The 20590-nt window shown below is 44.6% G+C and overlaps 1 protein-coding gene across 1 annotated transcript; it reads right to left on the bottom strand.

Moving 5' to 3' along the window:
- Positions 1-1188: 1188 nt before the first annotated feature.
- fbxl8 (F-box and leucine-rich repeat protein 8) lies at positions 1189-19732 on the bottom strand. Its single transcript, XM_065027025.1, has 5 exons — positions 19218-19732; positions 13812-14017; positions 10633-10930; positions 9164-9287; positions 1189-1726 (listed from the first exon to the last, which is right to left on the bottom strand). Exons 1-5 carry the CDS (start codon positions 19352-19354, stop codon positions 1361-1363), a joined length of 1131 nt encoding a protein of 376 aa, XP_064883097.1. The 5' UTR covers positions 19355-19732; the 3' UTR covers positions 1189-1360.
- Between the last annotated feature and the right edge of the window lie 858 nt (positions 19733-20590).

The following is a 20590-nucleotide window of genomic DNA, read 5'->3' as shown; positions in this document are numbered from 1 at the left end:
TCTGGTGTAACATGTCTTATTATAATAACAGTCTGGTGTAACATGTCTTATTATAATAACAGTCTGGTGTAACATGTCTTATTATAATAACAGTCTGGTGTAACATGTCTTATTATAATAACAGTCTGGTGTAACATGTCTTATTATAATAACAGTCTGGTGTAACATGTCTTATTATAATAACAGTCTGGTGTAACATGTCTTATTATAATAACAGTCTGGTGTAACATGTCTGATTATAATAACAGTCTGGTGTAACATGTCTTATTATAATAACAGTCTGGTGTAACATGTCTTATTATAATAACAGTCTGGTGTAACATGTCTTATTATAATAACATGATGTAACATGTCTTATTATAATAACAGTCTGGTGTAACATGTCTTATTATAATAACAGTCTGGTGTAACATGTCTTATTATAATAACAGTCTGGTGTAACATGTCTTATTATAATAACATGATGTAACATGTCTTATTATAATAACATGATGTAACATGTCTTATTATAATAACATGATGTAACATGTCTTATTATAATAACAGTCTGGTGTAACATGTCTTATTGATTATAATAACAGTCTGGTGTAACATGTCTTATTATAATAACATGATGTAACATGTCTTATTATAATAACATGATGTAACATGTCTTATTATAATAACATGATGTAACATGTCTTATTATAATAACAGTCTGGTGTAACATGTCTTATTATAATAACAGTCTGGTGTAACATGTCTTATTATAATAACAGTCTGGTGTAACATGTCTTATTATAATAACAGTCTGGTGTAACATGTCTTATTATAATAACATGATGTAACATGTCTTATTATAATAACAGTCTGATGTAACATGTCTTATTATAATAACAGTCTGGTGTAACATGTCTTATTATAATAACATGATGTAACATGTCTTATTATAATAACAGTCTGGTGTAACATGTCTTATTATAATAACAGTCTGTAACATGTCTTATTATAATAACATGAACATGTATACATGATAACAGTCTATTATAATAACAGTCTGGTGTAACATGTCTTATTATAATAACAGTCTGGTGTAACATGTCTTATTATAATAACATGATGTAACATGTCTTATTATAATAACAGTCTGGTGTAACATGTCTGATTATAATAACATGATGTAACATAATAACAGTGTATCTTCAGGTGTGTGATTGGTTGTCATTTAATAACAGTGCATCTCCAGGTGTGTGATTGGTTGTCATTTAATAACAGTGCATCTCCAGGCGTGTGATTGGTTGTCATTTAATAACAGTGCATCTCCAGGGGTGTGATTGGTTGTCATTTAATAACAGTGCATCTCCAGGCGTGTGATTGGTTGTCATTTAATAACAGTGCATCTCCAGGGGTGTGGCTCTTTGCGTGTCTTCAGTGTGTATCTCCACAGGCGAGGGCAGCCGTCTTTAAAGGCCCTGATGACATCACACGACACCACACAGTAACAGTGGACCTCTCTGAGGAGGCTGCAGGCTGCGGCCAGGGAGCGCAGGGCGGAGTCCAGCTCTGGAGACGAGGTGGTCTGCAGTATGATTGTCTCCAGGGCGTGGCTGTAGCTCTGGGTGACCAGGTGTGTCTGCTGGACCAGGTCAGTAAATGTGAGGAGTTCCAGGTGCTGCAGAGGAACGCTGGGCTGCAATACGGAGCTGAAATGATCCATGGGAAGAGTGTGGTCCAATATCAGGCTTACCTGGAAAATATTACACATATTACTACAACATACTACACATTAATACACATAGTACTACAAGATAGTACTACAACATATTACACATATTACTACAACATACTACACATTAATACACATAGTACTACAAGATAGTACTACAACATATTACACATAGTACTACAACATATCACACATTAATACATAGTACTACAACATATTACACACAGTACTACAACATATTACTACAACATATTACTACAACATATTACACATATTACTACAACATATTACACACAGTACTACAACATATACACACAGTAATACATAGTACTACAACATATTACACATAGTACTACAACATATTACACATTAATACAACATAGTACACATTAATACACCTATTACACATACTACTACAACATTACACATTAATACACATATTACTACAACATAGTACTACAACATTACACATAGTACTACAACATATTACACATAGTACTACAACATATTACACATTAATACGTATATTACTACAACATATTACACATTACTACAACATAGTACTATAACATTACACAGTACTACAACACAGTACTACAATATATTACACATTAATACGTATAATACTACAACATATTACACATTACTACAACATAGTACTATAACATTACACAGTACTACAACACAGTACTACAATATATTACACATTAATACGTATAATACTACAACATATTACACATTAACATAACATTAATACATACACATTATTACAACATATTAGACATTAATAGAACATTTAGACATTAATATAACATTAGACATGAATACACCTTTATTAGACATGAATACACCTGTATTAGACATGAATACACCTTTATTAGACATGAATACACCATTATTAGACATTAATACACCATTATTAGACATTAATACACCATTATTAGACATTAATACACCATTATTAGACATTAATACACCATTAGACATTAATACAACATAGTACACACATTAATAGAACATAACATACAGGGCATTCAAAAGTATTCAGACCCCTTGAATTTTTCCACATTTTGTTACGTTACAGCCTTATTCTAAAATAATTCTATGCTTTTTTCCCCCTCATCAACCTATACACACAATACCTCATATTGACAAGATATTTTTGCAAATGTATAAAAAAAACATTTTAAAAAAACGAAATATGACATTTACATAAGTATTCAGACCCTTTACTAAGTACTTTGTTGAAGCACCTTTGGCAGCGATTACAACCTTGAGTCTTCTTGGGTATGACGCTACAAGCTTGTCACACCTGTATTTGGGGAGTTTCTCCTATTCTTTTCTGCAGATCCTCTCAAAGTCTGTCAGGTTGGATGGAGAGCGTCACTGCACAGCTATTTTCAGGTCCCAGTCCGGGCTCTGGCTGGGCCACTCAAGGACATTCAGAGACTTGTCCCGAAGCCACTCCTGCGTCATCTTGGCTGTGTGCTTAGGTTCGTTGTCCTGTTGGAAAGTGAACCTTTGCCTCAGTTTGAGGTCCTGAGCACTCTGGAGCAGGTCTTTCATCATGGATCTCTCTGTACTTTTCTCCATTCATCTTTCCCTCGATCCTGACTAGTCTCTCAGTCCCGACTGCTGAAAAACATTACCCGCAGCATGATGCTGCCACCACCATGCTTAACCGTAGGGATGGTGCTAGGTTTCCTCCAGACGTGTCACTTGGCATTCAGGCCAAAGAGTACAATCTTGGTTTCATCAAACCAGAGAATCTTGTTTCTCATGGTCTGAGAGTCTTTTGGCGAGTGTTGTGCCGCGAGGCGATGTGCAGCGAGGCGTTGTGCCGCGAGGCGATGTGCCGCGAGGCGTTGTGCCGCGAGGCGTTGTGCCGCGAGGCGTTGTGCCGAGAGGCGTTGTGCCGAGAGGCGTTGTGCGTTGTGCCGCGAGGCGTTGTGCCGAGAGGCGTTGTGCCGAGAGGCGTTGTGCCGAGAGGCGTTGTGCCGCGAGGCGTTGTACCGTGAGGCGTTGTACCGCGAGACGTTGTGCCGCGAGACGTTGTGCCGAGAGGCGTTGTGCCGCGAGGCGTTGTGCAGGCGTTGTGCCGAGAGGCGTTGTGCCGCGAGGCGTTGTACCGCGAGACGTTGTGCCGCGAGACGTTGTGCCGAGAGGCGTTGTGCCGAGAGGCGTTGTGCCGAGAGGCGTTGTGCCGAGAGGCGTTGTGCCGAGAGGCGTTGCTTTATCTGTTTTTATGAAACCAGGTTTGCTGTTTATTTGAGCGATATGAGAAAGAAGGAAGTTCCGTGCAATAAGGGCTCTATATAATAGTGTACGCTTTCTTGAAGTTCTGGATTTGGGGACTGTGAAAAGACCCCTGGTGGCATGTCTGGTGGGGTAAGTGTGTGTCAGAGCTGTGTGTAAGTTGACTATGCAAAGACCCCTGGTGGCATGTCTGGTGGGGTAAGTGTGTGTCAGAGCTGTGTGTAAGTTGACTATGCAAAGACCCCTGGTGGCATGTCTGGTGGGGTAAGTGTGTGTCAGAGCTGTGTGTAAGTTGACTATGAAAAGACCCCTGGTGGCATGTCTGGTGGGGTAAGTGTGTGTCAGAGCTGTGTGTAAGTTGACTATGAAAAGACCCCTGGTGGCATGTCTGGTGGGGTAAGTGTGTGTCAGAGCTGTGTGTAAGTTGACTATGAAAAGACCCCTGGTGGCATGTCTGGTGGGGTAAGTGTGTGTCAGAGCTGTGTGTAAGTTGACTATGAAAAGACCCCTGGTGGTCTGGTGGGGTAAGTGTGTGTGTCAGAGCTGTGTGTCAGAAAAGCTGGTGGCATGTCTGGTGGGGTAAGTGTGTGTCAGAGCTGTGTGTAAGTTGACTATGAAAAGACCCCTGGTGGCATGTCTGGTGGGGTAAGTGTGTGTCAGAGCTGTGTGTAAGTTGACTACGCAAACCATTTGGGATTTTCAACACGTTTCTTCTAAAAAGAAGACATTATGCAGTCAGTCTTTCCTCAACTCTTAGCCATGCATAGTATTTATATCAGCCCTCTGATTACAATGAAGAGCAAAACATGCCGCTCTGTTCTGGACCAGCTGCAGCTTAACTAGGTCTTTCCTTGCAGCACTGGACCACATGACTGGACAATAATCAAGATTAGACAAAACTAGAGCCTGCAGAACCTGCTTTTTTGAGTGTGGTGTCAAAAAAGCAGAACATCTATATTATGGACAGACCTCTCCCCAACTTTACAACCATTGACTGTGGCAGTTTACAATCTAAGGTAACGGCAAGTCATTTAGTCTCCTCAACTTGCTCAGCAGCCACACCATTCATTACCAGATTCAACTGAGGTCTAGAACTGAAGGAATGATTTGTACCAATTACAATGCTCTTAGTTTTAGAGATGTTCAGGACCGGTTTGTTACTGGCCCCCTATTCCAAAACAGACTGCAACTCTTTGTTAACTTCTTTGGGACTGGGGGGCAGTATTGAGTAGCTTGGATAAAAAGGTGCCCAGAGTAAACTGCCTGCTACTCAGGCCTAAAAGCTAGAATATGCATATAATTAGTAGAGTTGGATATAAAACACTCTGAAGTTTCTAAAACTGTTTGAATGAAGTCTGAGTATAACAGAACTCATATGGCAGGCAAAAACCTGAGAAAAAAGCTAGAATAGGAAGTGGGAAATCTGAGGTTTGTAGTTTTTCAAGTCATTGCCTATCGAATATACAGTGTCTATGGGGTCATATTACACTTCATACGGCTTCCACTAGATGTCAACAGTCTTTAGAACATTGTTTCAGGCTTCTACTGTGAAAGGGGAGAGAAAGACAGCTGTTTCAACCAGGTGTTTGGCATGAGCTGATCATGCGCGCTCCTGTGAGAGGTAGCTCACCGAATTCTCCGGTTGGAACATTATTGAAGATTTATGTTAAAAACATCCTAAAGATTGATTCTATACATCGTTTGACATGTTTCTACAGACTGTAACAGAACGTTTGGACTTTGTCTAGACCTAGTGATCGCGCCTCATGAATTTGGATTTGTGAACTAAATGCGCGAACAACAAGGAGGTATTTGGACATAAATGATGGACTTTATCGAACGAAACAAACATTTATTGTGGAACTGGGATTCCTGGGAGTGCATTCTGATGAAGATCAAAAGGTAAGTGAATATTTATATTTTTGACTTCTCTTGACTCCACAACATGGCGGGTATCTGTATGGCTTGTTTTTGTGTCTGAGCGCTACACTCAGATTATTGCATGGTTTGCTTTTTCCGTAAAGTTTTTAAAAATCTGACACAGCGGTTGCATTAAGGAGAAGTATATCTCTAATTCCATGTATAACACTTGTATCTTTTAGCATCAATGTTTATTATGAGCATTTCTGTAAATTGATGTGGCTCTCTGCAAAATCACTGGGTGTTTTAGAACTACAGAACGTAACGCGCCAATGTAAACAGAGATTTTTGGATTTAAATATGAACTTCATCGAACAAAACATACATGTATTGTGTAACATGAAGTCCTGTGAGTGTCATCTGATGAAGATTACGGTACAGAGTCAATGTGGAGGCTATATACAGGGTATTACGGTACAGAGTCAATGTGGAGGCTATATACAGGGTATTACGGTACAGAGTCAATGTGGAGGCTATATACAGGGTGTTACAGTACAGAGTCAATGTGGAGGCTATATACAGGGTGTTACGGTACAGAGTCAATGTGGAGGCTATATACAGGGTGTTACGGTACAGAGTCAATGTGGAGGCTATATACAGGGTATTACGGTACAGAGTCAATGTGGAGGCTATATACAGGGTGTTACAGTACAGAGTCAATGTGGAGGCTATATACAGGGTATTACGGTACAGAGTCAATGTGGAGGCTTTATACAGGGTGTTACGGTACAGAGTCAATGTGGAGGCTATATACAGGGTATTACGGTACAGAGTCAATGTGGAGGCTATATACAGGGTATTACGGTACAGAGTCAATGTGGAGGCTATATACAGGGTGTACTGGTACAGAGTCAATATGGAGGCTATATACAGGGTGTACCGGTACAGAGTCAATGTGGAGGCTATATACAGGGGGTACCGGTACAGAGTCAATGTGGAGGCTATATACAGGGGTACCAGTACAGAGTCAATGTGGAGGCTATATACAGGGGGTACCAGTACAGAGTCAATGTGGAGGCTATATACAGGGGGTACTGGTACAGAGTCAATTTGCAGAGGTAAAGGTTAGTCAAGGTCATATGTAGGTAAGGGTAAAGTGACATAGATAATAAACAGTGAGAAGCAGACTTGGTGCTCCGGTACCGCTTGCCGTGCAGTAGCAGAGAGAACAGTCTATGACTGGGGTGGCTGGAGTCTTAGTCTGTAGTGCCGTGCAGTAGCAGAGAGAACAGTCTATGACTGGGGTGGCTGGAGTCTTAGTCTGTAGTGCCGTGCAGTAGCAGAGAGAACAGTCTATGACTGGGGTGACTGGAGTATCTTGACAATTATTTGGGCCTTCCTCTAACACCGCCTAATATATAAGTCCTGGATGGCAGGAAGCTTGGCCCCAATGATGTACTGGGTCATACGCACTACCCTGTAGCGCCTTAAGGTCGGATGCCACATTGCCATACCAGGCCGTGATGCAACAGGTCAGGATGCTCTCGATGGTGCAGCTGTATAACTTTCCACATCTCCAGAGGAGGACTGTGTACCTTGGTGTGTTTGCACCATGTTAGTTTGTTGGTGATGTGGACAGCAAGGAACAGTGAAGACATTGATGCTGGCCTTCTAGGCAGAGTTGCAAAGGAAAAGCAATATCTCAGATTGGCCAATAAAAAGAAAAGATTAAGATGGGAAAAAGAACACAGACACCGGACAGAGGAACTCTGTTTAGAAGGCCAGCATCCCCTGTATATCGCCTCTTCACATTGACGTTGAGACTGGTGTTTTGTGGGTACTATTTAATGAAGCTGCCAGTTGAGGACTTGTGAGGTGTCTGTTTCTCAAACTAGACACACAATGTGACTCTGTCCTCTTGCTCAGTTGTGTACTGGGGCCTCCTCTTTGATTCTGGTTAGAACCCGTTTGTGCTGTTCTGTGAAGGGAGTAGTACACAGCCTTGACTCTTCAGTTTCTTGGCAATTTCTGCATGGAATAGCCTTCATTTCTGAACAAGAATAGACTGATGAGTTTCAGAAGAAAGTTATTTGTTTCTGGCCATTTTGAGCCTGTAATAGCCCCACAAATGCTGATGCTCCAGATACTCAACTAGTCTAAAGAAGGCCAGTTGTATTGCCTTTAATCAGAACAACAGTTTTCAGCTGTGCTAACATAATTGCAAAAGGGTTTTCTAATGATCAATTAGCCTTTTAAAACGGTAAATTAGATTAGCTAACCACATTGGAACACAGGAGTGATGGTTGCTGATAATGGGCCAATGGAATATCTACATAGACGTTGCAATCAGCTTTCCAGCTACAATAGTCATTTACAATGTCTATTTATTTCCCAATTCAATTTATTTATTGAAATTGATTTTTTGGAGTTTTCTTTCAAAAACACCATTTAACTGACCTATTGAACAGTAGTGTAGATGTCTGTGATTCAGTCCAGCCCTTATGATAGCTGTCCTCCAGAATAGGGAATATTAGACATCACCAGCAGTTTTGACAAATAGACCTCGTCTTAGTAAAACACAGCCAACTGTATCCTTGGAGGTTCAGCCACGACTTGGGAAACATAAGATATTACAGGTTTTACCACCTTCTGGGACAGGCTGGAGAAGCCTCCACAGAATGTAGCTACCCCCTGTATTAACTTAGAATCAACTTGGTCTCCCTTTTTCATTTCTGTATGTGATCAACTAGCCTCCACATGACTTGCAAGCATCCTTCATTAATTGACTCTGTGAGGATAAGAATGCATCCCAAATGACTCTGTAAGTAGTGCACATATCTGCTCCGGGTAATAGCCTCTGGACTCTAAAGTAGTGTACCCCTATATAGGGAATACTCTGGTAATACCCTGGTCTAATCTGTAGTAACACTACATAGGGAATAGACTCTGGTCTAAAAGTAGACTCTGCACTATATAGCCTCCACATTGACTCTGTACCGGTAACCCCTGTATATAGCCTCCACATTGACTCTGTACCGGTAATAGGGCTCTGGTCTAAAGTAGTGCACTATATAGGGAATAGGGCTCTGGTCTAAAGCCTAGTGTACTATATAGGGAATAGGGCTCTGGTCTAAAGTAGCCTCCACATTGACTCTGTAGGGTAATAGGGACTCTGGTAACACCCTGTATATAGCCTCCACATTGACTCTGTACTGGTACCCCCTGTATATAGCCTCCAAAGTAGACATTGTCACTCCATTAACCATAGGAGTTGAATACTATTGCCCTGGCTCTGTCTAAATTTCCCAATAAATTATTTATTGAAATGAGGGTTCTGGTCACCTTTAACTGACCTTTAACCCCGGGTGTCTGTGCTTCAGTCCAGCCCATAGGGCTCTGGTTTGGCAAAGTAGTACACTCAATGGAGAATAGCGTTGAGCCATTTGGAACCACCTTCTGGGACAGGCTGGAGAAGAAGAATGAGCTACAATTATTAACGTCAACTTGGTCTCTCTTTCATTTCTGGTATCAACTGTTGAAAGCATCCTTCATTAATTTAGCATGAGGAGAAGTGGACCCAAATCCCAAAAGTAGTGCCTGGTATAGAATAGGGCTCTGGTCTAAAGTAGTGTACTATATAGGGAATAGGGCTCTGGTCTAATGTGGACACAGTCCTGGTCAAAAGTAGTGCCTACATAGAACAGCTCTGGTCTAAAGTCTAGTGTGCACTATGAGAATAGGGCTCTGGACACAGTCCCAGTACCTGGTATAGAATCGGGCTCTGGTCTACAGCCCTAGTGTGTTGAGAAGTGGACAAAGTCCTGGTCAGTACCTGGTATAGAACAGCCCTAGTGTGTTGAGAATAGGGAGCCATTTGGAACACAGTCCCAGTACCTGGTATAGAACAGCCCTAGTGTGTTGAGAAGTGGACACAGTCCCAGTACCTGGTATAGAACAGCCCTAGTGTGTTGAGAAGTGGACACAGTCCCAGTACCTGGTATAGAACAGCCCTAGTGTGTTGAGAAGTGGACACAGTCCCAGTACCTGGTATAGAACAGCCCTAGTGTGTTGAGAAGTGGACACAGTCCCAGTACCTGGTATAGAACAGCCCTAGTGTGTTGAGAAGTGGACACAGTCCCAGTACCTGGTATAGAACAGCCCTAGTGTGTTGAGAAGTGGACACAGTCCCAGTACCTGGTATAGAACAGCCCTAGCGTGTTGAGAAGTGGACACAGTCCCAGTACCTGGTATAGAACAGCCCTAGCGTGTTGAGAAGTGGACACAGTCCCAGTACCTGGTATAGAACAGCCCTAGCGTGTTGAGAAGTGGACACAGTCCCAGTACCTGGTATAGAACAGCCCTAGCGTGTTGAGAAGTGGACACAGTCCCAGTACCTGGTATAGAACAGCCCTAGCGTGTTGAGAAGTGGACACAGTCCCAGTACCTGGTATAGAACAGCCCTAGTGTGTTGAGAAGTGGACACAGTCCCAGTACCTGGTATAGAACAGCCCTAGTGTGTTGAGAAGTGGACACAGTCCCAGTACCTGGTATAGAACAGCCCTAGCGTGTTGAGAAGTGGACACAGTCCCAGTACCTGGTATAGAACAGCCCTAGCGTGTTGAGAAGTGGACACAGTCCCAGTACCTGGTATAGAACAGCCCTAGTGTGTTGAGAAGTGGACACAGTCCCAGTACCTGGTATAGAACAGCCCTAGCGTGTTGAGAAGTGGACACAGTCCCAGTACCTGGTATAGAACAGCCCTAGTGTGTTGAGAAGTGGACACAGTCCCAGTACCTGGTATAGAACAGCCCTAGTGTGTTGAGAAGTGGACACAGTCCCAGTACCTGGTATAGAACAGCCCTAGCGTGTTGAGAAGTGGACACAGTCCCAGTACCTCCACCACAGCCTCTGGCTCCACTTTACACACCAGTGTCTGATTGTTGACCAATAGACTCCTCAGGTTGGGGCTCTGCCGGGCCAAGACCCTCACCAGGGATTGGCTGAGGGTGAAGGGCACGCCCCTCAGGTCCAAGTGGGAGAGGAAGGCTCCTCCCACGTGTTCCGGAGATGCAGTGAGAGCGGCCTCCAGCCCTTCCTCCAGGTCGTGACCTATAGTCACATTTACATTAGTGTCATTTAGCATAGTGGTTCTAAACTCAAGTCCTCAAGTACTCCTTGTTGTTGTAGCCAGTTAAGAACAAATTCTTATTTTCAATGACGGCCTAGGAACAGTGGGTTAACTGCCTGTTCAGGGGCAGAACGACAGATTTTTACCTTGTCAGTAGGCATAGTGTGGGCATTGTGTAGGCATAGTGTGGGCATTGTGTAGGCATTGTGTGGGCATAGTGTAGGTATTGTGTGGGCATAGTGTAGGCATTGTGTGGGCATTGTGTGGGCATAGTGTAGGCATAGTGTAGGCATTGTGTGGGCATAGTGTAGGCATAGTGTGGGCATTGTGTAGGCATAGTGTGGGCATTGTGTAGGCATTGTGTGGGCATAGTGTAGGCATTGTGTGGGCATAGTGTAGGCATTGTGTGGGCATAGTGTAGGCATTGTGTGGGCATAGTGTAGGCATAGTGTAGGCATTGTGTGGGCATAGTGTGGCATAGTGTGGGCATTGTGTGGGCATTGTGTGGGCATAGTGTAGGCATAGTGTAGGCATTGTGTGGGCATTGTGTAGGCATTGTGTGGGCATTGTGTGGGCATTGTGTAGGCATTGTGTAGGCATTGTGTAGGCATTGTGTGGGCATTGTGTGGGCATTGTGTGGGCATTGTGTGGGCATAGTGTGGGCATAGTGTGGGCATTGTGTGGGCATAGTGTGGGCATAGTGTGGGCATTGTGTGGGCATAGTGTGGGCATTGTGTGGGCATAGTGTGGGCATTGTGTGGGCATAGTGTGGGCATTGTGTGGGCATTAAGTAGTAGATACCCAAACGCTCAGTAGTTACACAGTAGACTTAAGGGAGAATGATGTCGTGTTCACCAGTAGTGAAACATGCCAATGTATCCCTCATTACTACTGAAATGACAACAGGTTTATTACACATCTCAATAGCAAAGCAGGAGGTAATGATGATGATTCAGTAGCATTTTTCCATGAGGGTCGAGGGCGGCAGGGTAACCTAGTGGTTAGAGCGTTGGACTAGTAACCGGAAGGTTGCAAGTTCGAATCCCCGAGCTGACAAGGTACAAATCTGTCGTTCTGCCCCTGAACAAGGCAGTTAACCCACTGTTCCTAGGCCGTCATTGAAAATAAGAATTTGTTCTTAACTGACTTGCCTGGTTAAATAAAGGTAAAATTAAAAAACATCTGATTCAACTACGTCAACTAATCATCAAGGCCTTTGATGACTTGAATCAGGGAGTTAGTTTGGGGCGACAACAACAACGTGTGCTATCAGGAGGCACCTGAGGACCGGAGTTGAATCAGGAGAGTTAGTTTGGGGCGACAACAACAACGTGTGCTATCGGGAGGCACCTGAGGACCGGAGTTGAATCAGGAGAGTTAGTTTGGGGCAACAACAACGTGTGCTATCGGGAGGCACCTGAGGACCGGAGTTGAATCAGGAGAGTTAGTTTGGGGCAACAACAAGGCACCTGAGGACGGAGTTGAGCTATCGGGAGGCACCTGAGGACCGGAGTTGAATCAGGAGAGTTAGTTTGGGGCAACAACAACGTGTGCTATCGGGAGGCACCTGAGGACCGGAGTTGAATCAGGAGAGTTAGTTTGGGGCAACAACAACAACGAGGACCGTTGAATCAGGAGAGTTCATCGGGGGAGGCACCTGAGGACCGGAGTTGAATCAGGAGAGTTAGTTTGGGGCGACAACAACAACGTGTGCTATCGGGAGGCACCTGAGGACCGGAGTTGAATCAGGAGAGTTAGTTTGGGGCAACAACAACGTGTGCTATCGGGAGGCACCTGAGGACCGGAGTTGAATCAGGAGAGTTAGTTTGGGGGACAACAACAACGTGTGCTATCGGGAGGCACCTGAGGACCGGAGTTGAATCAGGAGAGTTAGTTTGGGGCAACAACAACGTGTGCTATCGGGAGGCACCTGAGGACCGGAGTTGAATCAGGAGAGTTAGTTTGGGGCGACAACAACAACGTGTGCTATCGGGAGGCACCTGAGGACCGGAGTTGAATCAGGAGAGTTAGTTTGGGGCAACAACACCTGAGGACGTTGAATCAGCTATCGGGAGGCACCTGAGGACCGGAGTTGAATCAGGAGAGTTAGTTTGGGGCAACAACAACGTGTGCTATCGGGAGGCACCTGAGGACCGGAGTTGAATCAGGAGAGTTAGTTTGGGCGACAACAACAACGTGTGCTATCGGGAGGCACCTGAGGACCGGAGTTGAATCAGGAGAGTTAGTTTGGGCGACAACAACAACGTGTGCTATCGGGAGGCACCTGAGGACCGGAGTTGAATCAGGAGAGTTAGTTTGGGGCGACAACAACAACGTGTGCTATCGGGAGGCACCTGAGGACCGGAGTTGAATCAGGAGAGTTAGTTTGGGGCGACAACAACAACGTGTGCTATCGGGAGGCACCTGAGGACCGGAGTTGAATCAGGAGAGTTAGTTTGGGGCGACAACAACAACGTGTGCTATCGGGAGGCACCTGAGGACCGGAGTTGAATCAGGAGAGTTAGTTTGGGGCGACAACAACAACGTGTGCTATCGGGAGGCACCTGAGGACCGGAGTTGAATCAGGAGAGTTAGTTTGGGGCGACAACAACAACGTGTGCTATCGGGAGGCACCTGAGGACCGGAGTTGAATCAGGAGAGTTAGTTTGGGGCAACAACAACGTGTGCTATCGGGAGGCACCTGAGGACCGGAGTTGACAAACACCGATTTCAGAAGACGCTCTTTATCTAGAGCGACTGAGGCTGCGTTTAAAACAGGCAGACAGACAGTTCTTTTGGTCTTTTGACCAATCACATCAGATTTATTTCTCATTAGAGCTGATCTGATTGGATGTTGTTTACCTGAGTAGAAGAGAGGGACTCCTCCAGAACAGGACAGGGACAAGGTTCGCAGGGGACCGCTGGTGGCCAGGCGGAGGACGGACAGGGCAGCGTTGCGATTGGCTGGATCGCTCAGCGAACTGACGTTGATCTTCAGGTGACGGACCAATGGCAGGAGAGAGGAGAAATGCTGCAGAGCAGGGTCCTCCTGTTCCCCGGTCTCACACCTGTAGATGCAGAGAGTAGCGGGATCTATTGCAGTGCGATATCAGATTCAGACTGCAGAGAGTAGCAGGATCTATTGCAGTGCGATATCAGATTCAGACTGTAGAGAGCAGAGGGCAGTCTGGTCTATTAGCTGGTTTATTACATCAGTATTAGTTTAATGAAGCAACGTAGTCTTTTAGTCCAAGTTTCTATTTTATTCATCTGGAATATTAAGAGTTATTATGGGATGACAAATTATAGCGATTGATCCATTCCCAATCGACATGATAGAGATCTTGTGTGTGTCAAAATAACTAACTCTAAAATAATAATAAATAAGTGTATCAGCTGTTGTCAAACTCCAGACAGCTTCTGTAGTCGCCGGACCAGCGGTCCCAAGGCGCGTTCCTCAGCCCAGCGGTCCCAAGGCGCGTTCCTCAGCCCAGCGGTCCCAAGGCGCGTTCCTCAGCCCAGCGGTCCCAAGGCGCGTTCCTCAGCCCAGCGGTCCAGCCCAGCGGTCCCAAGGCGTTCCTCAGCCCAGGCCCAAGGCGACAGTTCCCTCAGCCCAGGCGTTGACATCATGGAACACCGTACAACGCCTGTTATAGCAATCAGTCAATAGGTGAAAAGTGGTTGACGCATGCTAGTGATGCGTGGGTCAGCTGTTTATTCACCCACACCCGCCCACAACTGCTAATAACCCATCTGCAACTGCCCGACTAGATGGAATATAGGGGAAATCTGAGGCACCAGACCCAAACCCGCTATTACAGAAAATGCACTGTACAATCGGGGATGTCAGAACCATGTTTTTAGACAGGCCTTTTAGACAGGCCTTTTTTGACAGGCCCTTTTTAGACAGGCCTTTTAGACAGGCCTTTTAGACAGGCCTTTTTTAGACAGGCCTTTTTAGACAGGCCTTTTTAGACAGGCCTTTTAGACAGGCCTTTTAGACAGGCCTTTTAGACAGGCCTTTTAGACAGGCCTTTTAGAAAGGCCTTTTAGACAGGCCTTTTTAGACAGGCCTTTTAGACAGGCCTTTTAGACAGGCCTTTTAGACAGGCCTTTGTTTCTACTGATAATGTCCCACATATTGGCTACTTGTTAGTCAACTTGTCTATAATTAGATACAGTGCATTCGGAAAGTATTCAGAGCCATTGACTTTTTTCCACATTTTGTTACAGCCTTATTCTACAATGAATTAAATAAATAAAACAACTCAGTAATCTACACACAATACCCCATGATGACCCCCCATGATGACATCACAATGCCCCCATGATGACATCACAATGCCCCCATGATGACATCACAATACCCCTGCTGGTTATAATGACATCACAATACATCACAAATGCCCCCATGATGACATCACAATACCCATCACATACCCCATGACATCACAATACCCCCATAATGACATCACAATACAAAACATCAGTTTGATGACATCACAATTGATGACATCACAATACCCCATAATGACATGCAAAATTTTTTTGCTGTATCAAATTTAAAACAGAAATACCTTATTTACATGAGACTTGAAATTGAGCTCAGGTTCATCCTGTTTCCATTGATCATCCTTGAGATGTTTCTACAACTTGATACAACTTGTGTGTCTCTGTGTTGTCTGATTTTGTCCAGTTTCTCTCCATTTCTAAACGAAGCCAGTAGGTATATGCACCATAAACCAGACTTTCTACATGATTTTTATGACATGATATTGTTAAGTGCAAATCGAAACCCTGTATTCTGGCTAATTAAAAATATTTAGAAAAGGTAAATCATTTGGTGTAGGGAGGGTTGTAATTCTACCTAGTTTATTTACTGAGAACGATTGAAGAATACAGAGACAAAATCAGGTCAATGGAAGTGAAAGGTGGAGGATTGCAGAGAAGTTGGGGTTGATGGTGGGTAGAGAGATTTGCACAACAATGTTTGCAAGTAAAGCCACATTTAACTTTACCCAAAGTAGACATTCATTATGCAATTTGCATAATTTTACTAGGGCTCCAATAGCAGGGTTCCCACACTCGCCTTCCCACAATCCCCTGGGCATTGATCCTGTTTGAAAATGAATGGGGGTAGAACTCTGGTGAAGTGGAGGACACCCTGTGTGAACGAGGCGATGGGCCGTTGTGCTCTGGAGGGATGCCGGCCTCCCGATTGATCTTTGCCACTTGTGAGATTTTAGTTTCTATTCCATTTAACCCGAACAGTGCAGTTACCTTGACGTGCCATTTTCAGGTCCCCATCTTGTGATTGTCCTGCCTCTAATTTGTATAGTGGCTCACTAAATCACAGCTAACATCCTCTTTTAATTGGCAGGTATTAGTTTTATTTATTTAACAAGGAAAGTCAGTTAAGAACAAATTCTTATTTACAATGACGGCCTACCGGGGAACAGTGGGTTAACTGCCTTGTTCAGAACGACAGATTTGTACCTTGTCAGCTCTGGGATTCGATCCAGCAACATGTTGGTTATTAGTCCAACACTCTAACCACTAGGCTACCTACTGGTTACTAGTCCAACACTCTAACCACTAGGCTACCTGCCTCTAACCACTAGGCTACCTGCTGGTTACTAGTCCAACACTCTAACCACTAGGCTACCTGCTGGTTACTAGTCCAACACTCTAACCACTAGGCTACCTGCTGGTTACTAGTCCAACACTCTAACCACTAGACTACCTGCCTCTAACCACTAGGCTACCTGCTGGTTACTAGTCCAACACTCTAACCACTAGGCTACCTGCTGGTTACTAGTCCAACACTCTAACCACTAGGCTACCTACTGGTTACTAGTCCAACACTCTAACCACTAGGCTACCTGCTGGTTACTAGTCCAACACTCTAACCACTAGGCTACCTGCTGGTTACTAGTCCAACACTCTAACCACTAGGCTACCTGCTGGTTACTAGTCCAACTACCTGCCTCTAACCACTAGGCTAGCTGCTGGTTACTAGTCCAACACTCTAACCACTAGGCTACCTGCTGGTTACTAGTCCAACTCTCTAACCACTAGGCTACCTGCTGGTTACTAGTCCAACACTCTAACCACTAGGCTACCTGCTGGTTACTAGTCCAACGCTCTAACCACTAGGCTACCTGCTGGTTACTAGTCCAACGCTCTAACCACTAGGTTACCTGCTGGTTACTAGTCCAACTCTCTAACCACTAGGCTACCTGCTGGTTACTAGTCCAACACTCTAACCACTAGGCTACCTGCTGGTTACTAGTCCAACGCTCTAACCACTAGGCTACCTGCTGGTTACTAGTCCTGCCTCTAACCACTAGGCTACCTGCTGGTTACTAGCAACACTCTAACCACTAGGCTACCTGCTGGTTACTAGTCCAACGCTCTAACCACTAGGCTACCTGCTGGTTACTAGTCCAACGCTCTAACCACTAGACTACCTGCTGGTTACTAGTCCAACGCTCTAACCACTAGGCTACCTGCTGGTTACTAGTCCAACACTCTAACCACTAGGCTACCTGCTGGTTACTAGTCCAACACTCTAACAACTAGGCTACCTGCTGGTTACTAGTCCAACGCTCTAACCACTAGGCTACCTGCTGGTTACTGCCCCAACACTCTAACCACTAGGCTACCTGCTGGTTATTAGTCCAACAGTCTAACCACTAGGCTACCTGCCTCTAACCACTAGGCTACCTGCCTCTAACCACTAGGCTACCTGCCTCTAACCACTAGGCTACCTGCCTCTAACCACTAGACTACCTGCTGGTTACTAGTCCAACGCTCTAACCACTAGGCTACCTGCCTCTAACCACTAGACTACCTGCCTCTAACCACTAGGCTACCTGCCTCTAACCACTAGGCTACCTGCCTCTAACCACTAGGCTACCTGCCTCTAACCACTAGGCTACCTGCCTCTAACCACTAGACTACCTGCCTCTAACCACTAGGCTACCTGCCTCTAACCACTAGGCTACCTGCCTCTAACCACTAGGCTACCTGCCTCTAACCACTAGGCTACCTGCCTCTAACCACTAGACTACCTGCTGGTTACTAGTCCAACGCTCTAACCACTAGGCTACCTGCCTCTAACCACTAGACTACCTGCCTCTAACCACTAGACTACCTGCTGGTTACTAGTCCAACGCTCTAACCACTAGGCTACCTGCTGGTTACTAGTCCAACGCTCTAACCACTAGGCTACCTGCCTCTAACCACTAGGCTACCTGCCTCTAACCACTAGGCTACCTGCCTCTAACCACTAGGCTACCTGCCTCTAACCACTAGGCTACCTGCCTCTAACCACTAGGCTACCTGCCTCTAACCACTAGGCTACCTGCTGGTTACTAGTCCAACGCTCTAACCACTAGGCTACCTGCCTCTAACCACTAGGCTACCTGCCTCTAACCACTAGGCTACCTGCCTCTAACCACTAGACTACCTGCTGGTTACTAGTCCAACGCTCTAACCACTAGGCTACCTGCTCTAACCACTAGGCTACCTGCCTCTAACCACTAGGCTACCTGCCTCTAACCACTAGGCTACCTGCCTCTAACCACTAGGCTACCTGCCTCTAACCACTAGGCTACCTGCCTCCCCTAAAGTATTATCATCAATCATGAAAATTATATATAATATATGGTCCTCTCTTCTATAACAGACTACTGTTCTGGTCCTCTCTTCTACACCATTAGACTACTGTTCTGGTCCTCTCTTCTATAACATTAGACTACTGTTCTGGTCCTCTATATAATTAGACTACTGTTCTGGTCCTCTATATAATTAAGACTACTGTTCTAGTCCGCTCTTCTACAACATTAGACTCCTGTTCTGGTCCTCTATATAATTAGACTCCTGTTCTGGTCCTCTATATAATTAGACTACTGTTCTGGTCCTCTATATAATTAGACTCCTGTTCTGGTCCTCTATATAATTAGACTACTGTTCTGGTCCTCTATATAATTAGACTCCTGTTCTGGTCCTCTATATAATTAGACTCCTGTTCTGGTCCTCTATATAATTAGACTACTGTTCTGGTCCTCTTCTATTTATTTTCAACTCTCCATTTCGCAGCATTTCTCTTATTGAATTAAACTACCATTTTTTGCCTCAGTGAATCAATTTATTCTGCCCAAGTTACCAAAACCACTTATCCTTGTCGTGTATTTTGGCGTGTTTACAGGCCCTGCGTGCAACGTGATCACTGACAAGTACAACCGGTACAACTCTGAATCTCACCTTATTTCAGTGTACCGCCACACTCGCGGGTGGCTCATGGACTGCGACCACCTCGTACATACTGCCGACGCGCTTTCCCGTTCTTTTACCGACAGGTAGGAGAATATGTGGGCGAGGACCTCCTCGGGAAACTCCATTCCGCTGTCGACTCACCATAAATAGTACAGTAGGCTATTGACACAACAACAAGTTACATTGATATGTATTCGTTCTGTATAAGAACTGATCAATCCCTTCTGTGTGTGTGTGTGTTCGGTAAGCAGGAAACGAGAGAATTTTTAAAAACGGAGTCCGAACCAGCTGAACTTGTCCAATACGAATTCGTTCTCCGTCGCAAAAAAACGTTTCAACAATTCCCTTCGCTCTGCTCGTCACTAGATACCACAGCAGCCACATAGGCAGAAACACAATTTCTTTCTAAAGAAAATATACTCTTCAAATCTAGTTTTGTACCTAACCACACCGCAAAACGTAAATGAAGACAAAAAAGCACATTTTTGTTTTAATTCATTGTTATGATTTGGCCAATTTTAGACTTTGTGACTGTGCTATCTAGTGGAAACTGCTGGAAAACGTCACTTCCGGGTTGAGCTTCATAATAGTTTCCAGATAGCAAAAAATATCCCCGTTTGCAGTGGTGTAAAGTACTTTAGTGAAAATACCCTCCCAAAAACTACTTAAGTAGTATCTGTACTTTACTATTTATATTTTGAAAACTCTTACTTCACTACATTCCTAAAGAAAATGTACTTTTTACTCCATACAATTTCCCTGGCACCCAAAAGTACTTGTTACATTTTGAATGCTTAGCAGGACAGGAAAATGGTCAAATTCTCACACTTATCAAGAGAACATCCCTGGTCATCCCTACTGCATCTGATCTGGAGGACTCACTAAACAGAGAACATCCCTGGTCATCCCTACTGCCTCTGATCTGGTGGACTCACTAAACAGAGAACATCCCTGGTCATCCCTACTGCATCTGATCTGGAGGACTCACTAAACAGAGAACATCCCTGGTCATCCCTACTGCCTCTAATCTGGAGGATTCACTAAACAGAGAACATCCCTGGTCATCCCTACTGCCTCTGATCTGGTGGACTCACTAAACAGAGAACATCCCTGGTCATCCCTACTGCCTCTGATCTGGTGGACTCACTAAACAGAGAACATCCCTGGTCATCCCTACCGCCTCTGATCTAGAGGACTCACTAAACAGAGAACATCCCTGGTCATCCCTACTGCCTCTGATCTGGAGGACTCACTAAACAGAGAACATCCCTGGCCATCCCTACCGCCTCTGATCTGGAGGACTCACTAAACAGAGAACATCCCTGGTCATCCCTACCGCCTCTGATCTAGAGGACTCACTA

This window comes from Oncorhynchus nerka, linkage group LG13, assembly GCF_034236695.1.
Source record: "Oncorhynchus nerka isolate Pitt River linkage group LG13, Oner_Uvic_2.0, whole genome shotgun sequence".
Taxonomy (NCBI): Eukaryota; Metazoa; Chordata; class Actinopteri; order Salmoniformes; family Salmonidae; genus Oncorhynchus; species Oncorhynchus nerka.
This window is presented reverse-complemented; position numbering and strand designations above follow the sequence as displayed.